At 37.1% G+C, this 14,952-nt stretch overlaps 1 protein-coding gene across 2 annotated transcripts in view; it reads left to right on the top strand.

The window, feature by feature from the left end:
- LOC150087035 (tetratricopeptide repeat protein 37) overlaps window positions 1-14,952 on the top strand; it is a 702,248-nt gene that overhangs the window by 95,676 nt on the left and 591,620 nt on the right. For both annotated transcript variants that reach the window (XM_090371768.1, XM_090371767.1), the window contains exon 7: window positions 7,841-7,952. In XM_090371768.1, the coding sequence (XP_090227894.1) occupies window positions 7,841-7,952 (112 nt within the window). The remainder of the gene's footprint in view (window positions 1-7,840; window positions 7,953-14,952) is intronic.

Genomic DNA, 14,952 nt, shown 5'->3' with positions numbered 1-14,952 from the left:
CGTACCAGTGCAGCTTCCTCTTCTGTAAGCTCAGGGAAGTACCGCTGAAATTCCTTTTCAAGGGATTCAAGGTGCCCAGTAATCTTCTCCTTCAGATTCTCATCCAGTTCACCTTCAGATTCCTCTACCACACTGCAGAATTTTTCAAACATGGCAATGTTTCCAAGATTTACTTTCCGGCACCAGTTTTGCAGCTTGGATACAAATGCCTGAAGATTGTCTTAAATTGGATAACATATGTTTCCTTTCCGTGAAGTTTCAGGTTCAGCTTATTTAGCTGGTCTAATTTTTTTTTTTTTTGTTATTTTTTTGGTTTTTAGGAGCATTAGCAACTAAGGCCATATTGCTCCGGGATATGCGGTGGTCATTCTCTGACCTTTCCGCATCCTCCATATTTGGTGGTGACGGGCTCGAACCCCGGACTAATCAAGAAGCATGTGCTATGCACTGCTGCTCCTTCCCACCTGGCTACAGCTGGTCTAAAATGTCTACTAAGTAAGCAACTCTTTTCTTCCAATCTTCATCATTAAAGTAAGCCACAAGGTCATGTTTCCCTTGCACTTCCAGGAATAACTTGATTTCATCTTTCAACTCAAAAACACAATTGACAACATTTCCTTTTGACAACCAGCATACAGCAGTGTAGAAAAGAAGAACCTCGTGATCAAAATCCATATCTTTACAGAGTTCTTTAAACAGATGGGTGTTGAGGGCTCCAGGTTTGATGTAATTCACAATTTTGATCAGAGAATCAAGTGCCTCTTGCAGAGGAGCTGGAAGAGTCTTACTGGCAAGAGCATATCGGTGAATCATGCAGTGAATTCCCTTTGCTTGGGGAGCAAGTTCTTTCACTTTTGTCTGAAACCCCGACTTTGACCCTAGCATATCTGGGACTCCATCTGTACAAACCCTGCAGACATTTTTCCACTGTAGCCCTCCAGTTTCAGAAAATATTTATCTTCTCCATAATATCTTCACCTTTCATAGTAGTTTCAAGTGCACTACAAAACAGGACCTCTTCTTTGATGTCATCTGAATGAATATATTTCACGAAGACAAGCAACTGAGAACATGAACTTACATCCGTTGATTCATCAACTTGAAAAGAAAACAATGAAGAAACTTTGATTTCATTCAAAACCTGCTCTTTCACATTTAAGAACATATCTGAAATGTGCACTCTGAATAGTGTTATTGGACAAAGATATTTGTCACATCTTTATCTCGTGCTGGCTTCCCCAAGAATTAACTTCACCATCTTCAACATGCAGGGTTTGATGACCGTTTCTCCAATCGTGTAAGGTTTTTTTGTTTGGCAATTTCCACTGCGACTTCATATGATGCTTGCACTGCTGCTGTGCTCTGTTGCTGAACACTTCCTGTAGGATCAAGTCTCTGACATCTGAGACCAGTTTCATGGCTTCGAAAGAACTCCAAATCCTTTATGTTCTGAATGCTTTGTCTCTAAGTGACGTTTCAGTTTTGAAGGTTTCATAGATTCAGCACTGAGAATGACATTGCACAAAACGCATTGTGGCTTCTCTATGCCATTGCTGATCAAGGTGGTAAAGCCAAATTTTAGATAGTCTTCTGAATATTTGTTTTTTCTCCATGGATACGGATTTAGCACGGACAGCACGGACTGATGATGACCTACTGATGCTCTTTAGATTTTAGAAAGTGCAAGCAGTGGCTAACCCGTGCTTGACAGCGATTGTCTGGTTTCTATCATGGCACCAACTAAAGGTAGTTGACTATTGGCAAACTAAGTTCACACCAGTTTGCATTAGATGGTCCAATGTGGACATTATTGAATTACATCATTGCAAACATGGCGCCGTGAGCAAAACATACGGGGTGATCTTCAACTGCGTTAAGAGAGAAACTCACCTTTATTCGACAGTCTGTTATTCACACATCAAGACATCAATTAAAAATGAATTTTGATATTGAATTTTGCATCATATTAATTATTTTTTTCAGTTTACTATTTGTAACATAGAATTTTATTCTAATGATAACAGTGCATTTGTATATTTTATTTTTAGCGAGTGGACCAAGGTCCGCTGCGGCGAAAATTTGTAAAAATATTAAAGGCCCGCCATAGCAAATAATTAAAATAATATAAAATGTTTAATATGTATGAACATGGACCTTAAGTCACTTCCTTTCATTTAACAAAAATCAGTGTTACAACCACTAGTGGAATATTGCAGTGTAGCCATATTGAAATAAATGTGTTGAAAACCTTTGTGGTGAAATTTCCTATAAAAATAATTGCAACTAAAAATAACCGCAGCGACCCCCCCTTAAAAAAACACACTTTGCAACCCACAGGTTGGGAACCTAGGGATTAGAAGAAGAGTGGAAGATGGCCCTAGCAGAATTTGAGGAAATGGACACCACAAAGACCTACACCATATCAGATTATATCAGATATAATAATATCAGATTACCTCAACAACAGTGAAGTTACACTAGATACCATCTGCACAGCCATTTACTATGCTGCTATAGCAGCCACCAGGATGAACAAAAGAGAAATCAGAGACCAACAGAAAACAAAATGCAAAGATAAGGAACCATCAGCTTGGAAAAGGATACAGCAGAAGACAGAAGAGTTGAGTGAAGATAGGCCAAGTGACCCAGTACCAGCGTGGTAACAGAAGTAAAAAGCTGATCAGAAGAGTGAAGATCATCCTCAAGAAAGACACATTCACAGAAAATACCTGACCTATGATCAGAGGATTGAAGAATATCTGAACACCTCAAGCAGAACCTTCTTGCACTCAGCAAGACTTTACTGATACAGGGAGAATGCCCAGAGGAAAACAGACAAGAGAGTGGGATCAGCTGTTAAGTCAAGATTAATTTCCAAGATGTTGGCAGGGATTTGTCTTCTAAGCCTATATTTCAAGACCCTTATTACTTCCAAATCTAGTGGCAGGCACCAGCCAGGACCTGCAAGGCAGCCGTAGTGGCAGTCCAGCATGCTGTAGTTATTGTGAGTAGAATGACATGCGGATAGATCCTAGTTTAGATCTGTTGTTGGCTAACAACATCCTAGGATACCAGATTCCAGCCCCATAAGTTATTACTGGGAGGAAGATGGCCTTGTAGATGTTTCTTTTTAAGCCTCAGTCAGTTCTGCTAATTCTAGCTTTACCAGCTAACTGCTAACTTTGCCAGCATAGCTTCTCACTTTGCTGCTAACATTTGCAAGATTAGGGAAGCAGGTTAATTTAGAGTCAAAAATGACTCCCAGATATTTTACCTTGTCTCGGCTATTGTTTTGTTTAGTCTTTATCTGAGGCGGTCTTCTTATGTCTAACTTTCAAATAAAGAGGATGGATTTGGTTTTTGCACTTGAGATAATCAGCATGTAGGTTTTTTGCCCATTCCTGTAGAAGATTCAGGGCATGAGTTGCATTTGCTTCTAGAGCCCTTCTGGTGTTACCCTTCACAAGGAGAACAAGGTCATCTGCAAAGGGAACCTTGTCCACCTGGTCTGTGTCTGCCCCCAGGAATTTGTCCAGCACCAGGTTCCAAAAACAGGGGTTCAACAGTGAACCCTGGGGACATCCACAGGTAACATTCCTTTGTATGCATTGATATCTGGTTGTCACTGCAATTTTCCTATTATTGAGATAATTCTTAATTCAGTTGTATAAATTCTGTGGTACTCCAGCATGGCATATGCTTCTGAGAATGCTGGACCACCATAAGGTATGAAAGGCACCAGCAAAATTGATTGAAATAGCCAGTATGTAATTTTATTGTACAGTTTGTGTTGGTATCATTAATTTATTCATTGCATCCTCAGTCGAACATCTAGGTTTGAATCCAAACTGTGTGTCCGACTGGAGGTTTGTGTGTTAGGTAGTGTGTTTCTATGCAGAAAAGTATCAGTTTTTCCAATACCTTGCCCATTACTGGCAACAAGGCTATTGGCCTGTATGGCTTTGGTTCATTGGGAGGTTTTTCCAGATTCTTGAGAATTAATCTGAGATTATCTAATTTCAATGAGATGTGAAATACTCCTTTGTTTAGACAATTGTTATATAGCTGAAGCAAGTGGTGAGGTTGATTTTTAGCTAAGATTTTTATCATTTCAGTTTCTAGGAGATTGTGGCCAGGACATTTCTTTCCTTTTGTCCTGCTGATTGCATCTTTTAGTTCTGTTGTGAAGGGGGGGGGGGTCTGTATCATGTACCAGGAAATGCGTATTCTTCATTTTCATTCCAAATGTTGGATTGTTCAAAGGTCATCCTTTAGGAACAGAGAGTCAAGTATATTATTGACTCTTCTATTCCAGGTGTATGTTGTTTGTCCTGTCGCGGTATTAGTGGTGTGCGTAACATTACCTTTTGGCAGCATGTTGATAACTATGTGATACACAACACCCCAAGGGTCTGCATTATCAGAGGTACCAAATGGAAGGCATGACTCCTTTTCTTTTATTAGTTGTGTGTATCTGTTTCTAAGAGAGCGATTACCGCCCTCCGGGATTCTACCTTCGCTGGGGGCCAGCCAGATTTAGACTTTTGAAAATGTTTTCTGACGTGATGCACCTTTTACTAGAGAGTCTCTAGCTCAGGGGACCACATTCTTCCAGAGGTTTTTCTTTTTAATTATGGCATCACTGGCTTTTATTATTAGTTTAGTAAATATTTACACCTATTCATCAGGGTGTAATTGATCATTATGATTTGGAGAAATTCCCTGAAAGGTGGAATTCAGTGTTTCTGAAAATCTAATCCACTGTAAAAATGTAAAAACTGTAAAAATGATCACTGGCAAGATTTCGGCACCATCATTCTGGGACCTGTGCTCTTGAAGAGTCCCTTAGCCTTTCCTCAGAGCGATTCCAACTCTGTGCCCACATCTCAGCCATCTCCTCCTATCTGATAGGTTTCTGCCATTTCAGCTATTTTCATGAGCCCAGTCTTTGGATGCTGACCTTAATAAGTTTTCTTGTGATAGGGAGTACAGATGCCGCATCCTTAAATTGTACTGCCATTTCAGCTACTTTCATGAGCCCAGTCTTTGGATGCTTAATAAGTTTTCTTGTGATAGGGAGTACAGATGTCGCATCCTTAAATTGTACTTCCCTGTCCCTGATCCTTCTCCTTGAAGCTCGCCTTAATGCTGCAAGCCAGCAATGTGACATGAAGATGGCTTGCCAACCAACCTTGCAGTTTTCCACCTATATATTCTTTGTACATTGTGATGTTTATAATTGTATTATACTGTTAACGTTGAGCTGTATTTACTTTTATTCATCCACATATGCATTTTTTTATGTTTAATTTATTAATTTCTTTTTCTTACATATTAAACTATTACTGTTAACCCCTGGCCTTGTGGCCGTGAATACAACATTGCAATGTATCCATTTGTATTATTATTATTACAATAAAGATTTCTACTATAAGAGTGCATGCTTGAGTAGATTGCAGTTGAAGCCTGCATAACTACTAAATTTGGTTAATGATTCATTGTCAAAATGATTAATTGTAAACTTCTTTGGTCATTCAGAAATATAAATGAGAAAATTTTTTTTTTAAACAAGTCTGAAAGTATGGGTGATTTCAGATTTGAAAATAAATCTTACTTTATTTTTAAATATCAAGAAAATGGGATAGTGGAAATATTTTTGTTACAGTGAAATCTTCATTGTAACAGAATTTTACTGTATTATATATTTTATACCATATATATCGAACAAGAGGATGTAGGCTGTATTTTATCTCAATGATAAAGGACATCTCCATGTTGAATCATCACAATTCCTGAAAAGTGGAGCTGTCGAACCTTTGCATTTAACTATTAGTTGTAAATATTGGTGACCTTTTTTCAGTTATTGAGGTGCTTTCAGGAATGTTGTTGACAAGTTTTATGAAGCAATTGCGGTTGGTAGCATAATAATTTGGATTTATTTAGCTATTTTTTAACAAAAGAGAAAGAAAACCAGAGTTTCTGAAATGGAAACGAAACAGCTTTATTCCAATCGACACTATCAATAACATAATAATTTACAGGTAATCCAGAGCTTATGTTTGGTTTGAAAGTTGTACTCAACATATACCTGTATGCGTGCAACTTTGCATCTTTCTCCTATTTTCTTCTGCAGCACACTAACCTACATAATCCTTTAGGCAATTTTGGATATCAAGTGAGATAAAATCAATAAAATACACGTATCATGCAATTGTCTGCTGCCGTATGCTTTGTTACTAATTGCTTTAAAGCAGGAACTAAGGTATCCTAAATTGAGAAGATTCTTGTCACATTAAACTGATAAAGCATAAATGAAAAAGTGTGTAAATCAAGAAATGACTGCACTCCACAGTTGAAGTTGCCTCAGCACAGTGTTGTGGCCTCCTATCCAAACCTGGTGGCAGAGTTTGGTAGTTTTATTGAAATACTATTGTCTTTGCTTTTTTTCTTTCATTAAGTCCATGTGGTTCCAAACTAGTCAGTGTTCTGTCATACAGATCCTTCTATACACAGTTTTTAGAGAATTTATGTTTGTCTGGCTGTAGTTTGATCAAATTTTATTGAATTTGGTTTTTCACATTAATAGGAGTTTTATGGTGATCAGCAGGAGAAACATAAAATGGCTTGACAAGTTGGTAAGAATCCTCTACTAGCTAAATTTTACAGATTCTTGCACTCTTCGATTGTACTTACTGCAGAGGAAACAAGATAGTTTCAACATATAGGAAACAAGATAGTTTTGACATATATAGCTGGTCATTACTTGATAACACTGGCAAGTGGTATACCATTTGTCAGTGGTATAATGTATTGACCAGCTATTAGCTCGGAAGTTGGAGGTAGTGTTTTAGCACCTGTTTCATAGGTGATATCATTTGGTAAAACACTACCATGTGCATTTTGAGTCCTTTTTTTTTTTTTTTTTTTTTTGTAGTTGTTGGTGCATAGGCTTCTGTGGCCATAATGCACCTCCCAAGGGTTTTGCAGTACTTTGATCCAAGCCCGAGGCGGGAATCGAACCCGCGACCTTTGGGTTGCTAGGCAGGCACTTTACCCACCCGCTAGCCCGGTCGGCCATTTTGATTCCATGTACGAAATGTGTTGCTTAGATTGCTTAGGTTTTATATACAGACTAGTGAATGGGATTTTGAAGAAAAGCCAGTGATTTGATTTTCAAGCTGCAGTCCTATCATGTCAATTATTTGCCAGACAAACATTTGTGGGCCATCATTCTTGTTTGTTTCCTTCCATATTATTCTAATAGAGCCATGAAATCAGATCTCCCAGTTAAGGTTTGGCAAGTAGTGAGCCAGCATTTTATAATGACCTAGATAAATCCACTTGCATTTTATAGTAGTTGAGTAGAGTTGAAAAGTAGTAGTTGAGTAGAGATAAAGCAAAGTTGAACTTTCCTTCATCTCTGCTCAACTCTATTACTAGAAACAAGTGTTTCTCATAATACAAGCCTCATCACTTGTATATTGGTCCATTCATTTGCTTATAGGAAACTCTGTACTATATTCAATGAAATATATAAGTCAAACTGACCTATATGGAATCATTTCTCTTTGTAAAGTAGTACTACCAATTTCTACTTTTTCTCAGCTTAAATTTATTTTTTTCTACAAGTGAGACACTATCAAAAATATAATGTGACTAATTAAAAAAATTCTCTGTTTCCCAGTTTGTTTAACTGAAAAAGTTCATACTCTCTTTTATTGTTAGATTTGCTTCTCAACAAAGTTATTTATATTGTAGAGAAGCAGGTAATGGTACAAACATTTAAACATATTTGTGAAACTATGTTTATAACTTTTTGTCATATCTGACTTCTAAGTAGAATGGCCAAGAAGAGAAGGCAATTCAGAAGTCCCGAGAATTTCTTTCTACTCATCCTGATAGTGTAGTTTCTTTGGAATTTGTGTGCCAGTTAGCCCTGGAAAAGTATTTATGTAAGTGTGATTCGAATGCATAAATTTTGCAATATTTGTATTATTTATTCCTATCAGTTCTATTATACAAAATTGTAACACTTTTTGCCCAAACTAATATATCATTCTACATCCTTAGAAATTAGCATTAGTAGAGCTATGCATCATTAGCTATGCTAATGATGCAAGAAAGCAAGCTTATACAGCATCAGCCAAAAAAAAAAAAAAAAAATCTCATTTCACCTATCCATTCACTCTAAAAGTTTGTCCAATTCTTCCTTGAATTTATTTAAACTATCAACATCCACAACAACAGATGGAAGTTTTTTCCAGCAATCAACTACTCACTGGCTAATGGAAAATTTCCACACATCTGTTCTACAACTGTCTTTCCTCAATTTAAGTTTATGCCCCCTCAGGTATGTAATCTGAGCAAGGGGAAGAATCCCTTCAGCATTGAGCCTTTTCAAACCATTCAAGGCTTTATGCACTTCACTCAGATCACTTCGCAGGTGCCTAGTCTTCAGATTCCGCAATTTGCAGAACTGAAGCCTTTCTTGGTAAGAGTATCCCTTTGTTCTCCTCACCAATCTCATTGCCATTCTCTATACTCATTCCAACAGCTCTACATCTTTCCTAAAAAGAGGCTTTCAAACATGTATGTAGTACTCAAGGTGTGGCCTGACCATTGCCTTATACAAAGGGATAATCACCTTCTTATCACTGCTAGCAAAATTTCTGGATGTCATTGACAAGACCCCATAACCTCCTCTGACAGCCTGTCTGCACTGCTCAGAAAACTTCTTATCTAACTGCACAATTACCCCCAAGTCTTTTTCATTCTCCACTATCCTGAACTGAATGTAGTATCACACAATTGATACACTTCTCCTGGGTTACTGCTACCCATATGCAGTACTTTGCATTTGTCATTGTTAAACTTCAGTTGCCACTTCTCAGCCCATCTGCCCAACTTTTCTAGATCCTTGTCTAGATCCTGTTGCAATAGCATACTGTCATTAACAACCCTGCCAACTTTTGTATCCTCTGCAAACTTCGATTAAGCCTGATATACCTTCATCAGTATCATTGATAAATATACAAAACAACAAGGGACTAACACCGAAGTCTGGGGAACACAACCAATAACATTAGTCCACTGTCAGCAGTCCATTGATTACCACTCTCTGTCTTCTCCCACTCAACCATCCACTTATCCATTGTAGCAACTTGCCCTTAATGCTATACTGCTCCAACTTGTACAGTAGTCTTCAATGTGCAACAGTATCACAGTATGAAAAGCTTTCCTAAAATCCAAGTATATGATATCAAAATTATTTTTTGCATTCATTTCCTTTGTTGACCACATCATAGTATCCAATCAAATTGGTCAGACGAAACTTCACCTTAATAAACCATGCTCTGTCTGAATTATTATTGCAGTCTTGTCTAGATGATCGTGCACTGCTTCTTTAATCAGTGACTCGATTATTTTCCCCGGAACAAAAGTTAAACTAACAGGTCTGTAATTACTCGTGTCACCTTTTGATCCCCCTTTGTGAATTGGGAATACGTTTGCACATCTCCAGTCTGTGAAGACCTCCCCTGAGTCCAAGGATGCTCTCATAATTATGGCTAAGGGTTTGCTTACTTACTTTGCTGTCTCCTTTAATATAACTGGATAGATTCCATTCACCCCCATGTGACTTTCTTATGGTTCAACTTCAACAATTTCTCCTCCACTCTGCTTTCAGTTATTACAAAATCATTTTAGTTCCTTATTAGAGTTTAATAAGCTTCTCTCCTCTACTTCTCTACAGAGTTCCTTATGATACGCCCTCGTACATGTGAATGTACGAGGGGGGTATCAAAAATTCATACTTTGACCTACATAAAATATCAGTAGGAAGATGCTGTTTTTAATATAAGTTTTCTGTATATCATTGACACTAACTAAAATGTGTAATTTCATTCCTGTAGGTGATCATACACTAGAGATGGAGCCCAGAATGTGAGGAAGGACGCTATGGTTGATAAAGGGGAGTATCAAGCAGTGATCAAGTTCCTGCATCTGCAAGGCAAGAAAGCTCAGGAAAGTGATGAAGAAATGAAAGCTGTGTATGGGCAGAATTGTCCATTCTGTGACACTGCAAAAAAGTAGATATGGGAGTTTCAGTGCGGTCGTACAAGTGTCTTTTTAGCTAGCTAAGAGAAGGAAGGCCATCCACAGACAGTGCGATGTTTGCAAAGGTTGAGCAGTTGGTGCTGAGTGACAGACGTGTGACAATTCATTTCATCACAAATGCAGTGGTAATTAGTTATGGGTCTGCACTGAAAATGCAGTGGTAATTAGTCTGCCCAGAGCATTTTGCATGACCATCTGCACATATAGATGGGTTTCAAGATTTCTGACGCCTTTGCAGAATGAATGAATGTCAAATGCAATGTTCTCGCCATTGTTGGATTTGTATAATGCAGATGTTGAGAACTTTTTTAGGGTGAACCCACCCTATTCTTCTGACCTAGCACCATCAGACTTCTTGTTTCTAGAAATGAAGAAACCATTGCATGGACACCACTTTGATTCGTCTCAGGAAGTCATCAATGAAGTGGAATCTTGGTTTCAGGCAAAAAGTGCGGACTTCTATGATCAAGGCATTAAGCAACTGATCCATAGATGGAAGAAATGTGTTACTGTACATGGAGAGTACATAGAAAAGGATTAAAGTTCCTGTGAAGTTTCAGCTTTCTAGGGCTATTATTTCTAGGTAAGGGTACAAACTTTTTGATACCCCCTTGTAGATGGAATACTCATTCAGTTTTTATATTGAGCAATTAGACTTCAGTTTGTCAGACCTCATTCAGTTTGTCAGCTATCTGAGCATAATCAAGTGGACCAATCTGAATCATCTGCTTCCTTTTAGAGTTTATATAAGAAAAGTTTTTGCTGTTTTTCTTTGCATCCTTTGCCAAAGATTTCTCGTAATCTGTCTTTGCTGCAAACCTCCTTTGTGACTTGATAACAGACTTGTTTATATCTATCATGGGCTTCTGTGTCACTGATAATTTATATGCATCCCATTCATTTTTCTTCTCTGCCACAAGTTTCATTAGCTCATCTGACATCCATTTAGGCCTAAATATTGAACAGTATTTCTTAGTTGGTGTGAAAAGCTTAGTAGCGTCCAAGATCACTTCCTTGAATGTTTTTCATTTTGTATTTGCTATTGGTAACATCATCAGTTTGTTGCACAGTATAGAATATAAAATCTGTCTAAGGCTACCATAGTCACCTTTCTGAAAGCAGAACCCCTTTCCTTTACCCCTGATTGTAGTTGCGTCTTTAAGTAAATCCCACATCAGTACAATCAGACCTGACATAGCTTAGTGATCAGGAGCGAGAGTGTATAGCATGCGTTCCTTGAGTGAACCGGGGTTCAAGCCTGTGACTACTAAATACGATAAATATTTGTATTGACGATTTATTGTAAGCTCTACTGACTTGGTTGTCGTGCCGGAGTATAAACAGAAAATGTATTATAATCACTGCCACCTAGTGATTCCTTTATATGCAGATTCTATACATTTCTTTATAAATATATTATTTTAAATGATTTTATGAACATATTTGTAATATTGGTAATCGTTAAGGCTCATATAACATTTGGTGCAGTTAAATCTGCACTGCTGAAATAAAGCTATTTATTACAGCAGAGCAGATATACAAGACATTATACATCTTATTGCAATTCTTCTTTCCACAACTGATGGCCAGAAGATTAAAATCAAGAAACTGATAGGTGCTAGTTCATACATCAAGTTTTTGAGTTCCACACACCAGATTGGGGGTTAACATATTTTCCTATAAAACCCTGCAAGACAGCTCCAGAGCAATCAGGTAACCCCCATTCAATAAGAAATCAACTGTCTTCTGAATTGGGACCTTCATCATCCTCATGCATTTGGGCTTTCCTAGCTCAGGAGGATAATCTTTATTTATTATGTGAATATGTAATAGATAATGATAATTTAAAATACTGTTTATTTATCCCACTGACAGGGGTCTCAAAGAAGAAATGGCAATGTGTACATATGTTTATCCATTTAATATATTTAAATTCTTCTGATTCTGTGTATAATTTTTAGCTATTAAATGTCTTTTGTTTCAACTATTAGATGGTCACTGTTAGATTTAAGTGCCTGTTTATAACTCATTTGTTTACAGTCTAATCCAAACCATATTTACAATGTTTTTGAGTGTGTGGGGAGGGGGAGAGTCAGAGTGCACTGTAATGGGGATACCTCTATTTTGATTTGTCATCTTGAAAAGATGACAAATCAAAATAGAGGTATCCCCATTATGATGCCAGAGTAGCTGCAAGTTGTAATAAAGATACGGTTACTAGATGTCTGGCAAAAGCCAGGCATACACTGCTTTTTTTGCTCTTCCTTCATCCAGCTGGCATATTTGGTTATATATGTTTTTTTTTTTTTTTTTTTTCGAATGTGCATTGTCAATTCTGTTCTATATGTTGCATCACACACTAGTTTAGCATGACAGAAAAGCAGATGCAAAGGTGGGAATGTTCTTTCAACAGTTGCTTCCTTTTACTCTGAAATTTCTATATAAAGTATACTAACTATTGGAAGCTTATTCCTAATGAGATGGTTGGCATGGGTAGTCAGAGCTTCCTCCATGGTGGATGGCTATTAGGCTATCAGTTGTCATCAACATCATGAAAATAATTATGTACCATATCTACGCACACTGACCAAAAAAATGCAAACCTTTATTCACTATCTAATCGAGAATCTTTGTTTTGAATAACGGCAAGTGTGGTATAGATTTTCTATAAGGAGTTTTAGTGCTTTTTGTCTAATTGTAACCGTTTTTCATGCAAAAGATTGCATTGCTGCAAAAAAGTTGAAGGAACAAGACTCTGTTGCCAAATAGCTTTCTTCAGTGTATCCTACACATTCTCAATAGAATTGAGATCAGGTGAATGTGGGGGACCAGGGAGGCTGGTGGAAATCAATGTAGTATTCTCCAAACCATTCTTGCACAATTCTAGCATGATGCACTATTGCAGTGTCATCCATAATATGGCCATTACCTTTGGGATAAAGGTGTAACATTGAAGTGTGTAGTAGATCTGATACAAAATTCAGGTATTCCCTTGAAATTCGACCTTCCATCAGTATCAGAGGACCCAGTCCATACCAACAAAACATTCCCCATACCATGATACCACTGCCACTAGAATTTTGGGTTGCCTTAACAAGGCAAGCAAGATCCATTGCTTTGTGAGGCTCTTGCCACACACTCTCTGCCTACCATCAGTGCAAAACTAAGTGTATTGTGATTTTCTGACCACATAACTTTCTTTCATTGTTCCACTGTCTAATCACAACGTTGTCGGCACCACTGCAAGTGGATTTTTATGTTTTTCTCTGAAACAAGTGGCTTCCAAATAGGTAGGTGACTGCCAATACCCAATTTCTTCAGTTCACTATGCATGGTACAGGTTGAAATAGAGCAGTTTTGTGCTTGGTTGAATTCAGATGTTATTTGTTACACACAGTAATCTGAAACTTATTTGTTTCAGATTACTGCAGTCAAACATCCCGTGCAGTTTTGATACTCAACGAGGCAACGTCTCATCACCTGACATCGCAGTTTTCTTTGCATACATATGCATTTCTTCTGACTGTGACTGTCATAATACAAAGGTTCATATTTTTTTAGCCATTGTTTGTAGATAGATACAAAATAAGCAGTTTAGCAAATAACACAGAAGGAGATGACATACTGAGTACACATTGACATTGCAGCTTTGCTAAGGAACAACCAGGGGTTCAAATGGAAAAGGTTACAAAGTACAATGCTCATTAATAAAATATCCTGTTTTTAATAATCGGTGATTTACACAACATTGCTGATGCATGTGATGAACCAGATGGCTTAACAATCAACTGTGTACATGACATTGCTGATATATATGATGAACCAGATGGCTTAAATAGGTAGAAACGTGATTAAATTACTACCATTAACTTTTCACCTAAGGGAACTCATTAATGCAAGGGAAAACAAAATTTTTCCAAAATGTAAGTAACCTTCTGTACCTGACCAACCTTTTCTGCCATTTCTACCTTCAGTTTTTTCCTTTTTAACGTCAAATATTTGGCAACCCTAAACACAGGTGAAGTCTGTTTGAAACTCTTCTGTTTTGCTTGATTGAAACAAAATTTACACGATTTACAACAAGATTGTTTATTTGCACTGAATCATCCATTCTCTTCCAAACTAGTAATATCTCATAAATTGTATTTAATTGTATATCTTTTGACCAAGACACTAATTTGCTAAGAGAAATTTCCATTTCTAAAAAATAAAAGCAGCTCTGATAACTACTTTCAGAAGAAGCACTGAGAAAAATTTTTTTTTTTTTTGTTATGTTTGGCATTAATATAATCACAAATGCAACTCTCCAAATGCTGGATAAATAAAATTGTCAATAGTACATTCATGTGAAATGTTGATATTGAAAAAAGTTTATTCATTATGATGTTGAATTGAAATAAGTAGAATCACCTAGTGCAGTGTTTCTCAATCTTTTTACTCTCGTGGCACATTTTCCAAAGAAGAAAATTTTCGCGGCACACCTACGTAGTCATAGAAGAAGAAATTTCTAAATTAAATAAATAGAACGAAAAATAATATTAACAATTTTTTATTTATACTTATATTATATTTGTGTTATGCAAACAATTCTTACAACCAAAATAAAATATTCGGACAACGATGTTAAAATAAAAACGACGCTAGTTTTTTTTTAAGATTTCGCGGCACACTTGGAAAATTTTGCGGCACACTAATGTGACGCGGCACACCCTTTGAGAAACACTGACCTAGTGTGCAGTAGCCAAATTATATTTATAGAAAGTATGACATTTACAGGCAAATCACAAAATACAGTGATAGTCTAGCAAATAATTCCGTCTTGAATAAAATACAGGA

The sequence above is a fragment of the Mastigoproctus giganteus genome, chromosome 4 (assembly GCF_048544385.1).
Source record: "Mastigoproctus giganteus isolate SK-2022 chromosome 4, ASM4854438v1, whole genome shotgun sequence".
NCBI classification, from domain to species: domain Eukaryota; kingdom Metazoa; phylum Arthropoda; class Arachnida; order Uropygi; family Thelyphonidae; genus Mastigoproctus; species Mastigoproctus giganteus.
This window is presented reverse-complemented; position numbering and strand designations above follow the sequence as displayed.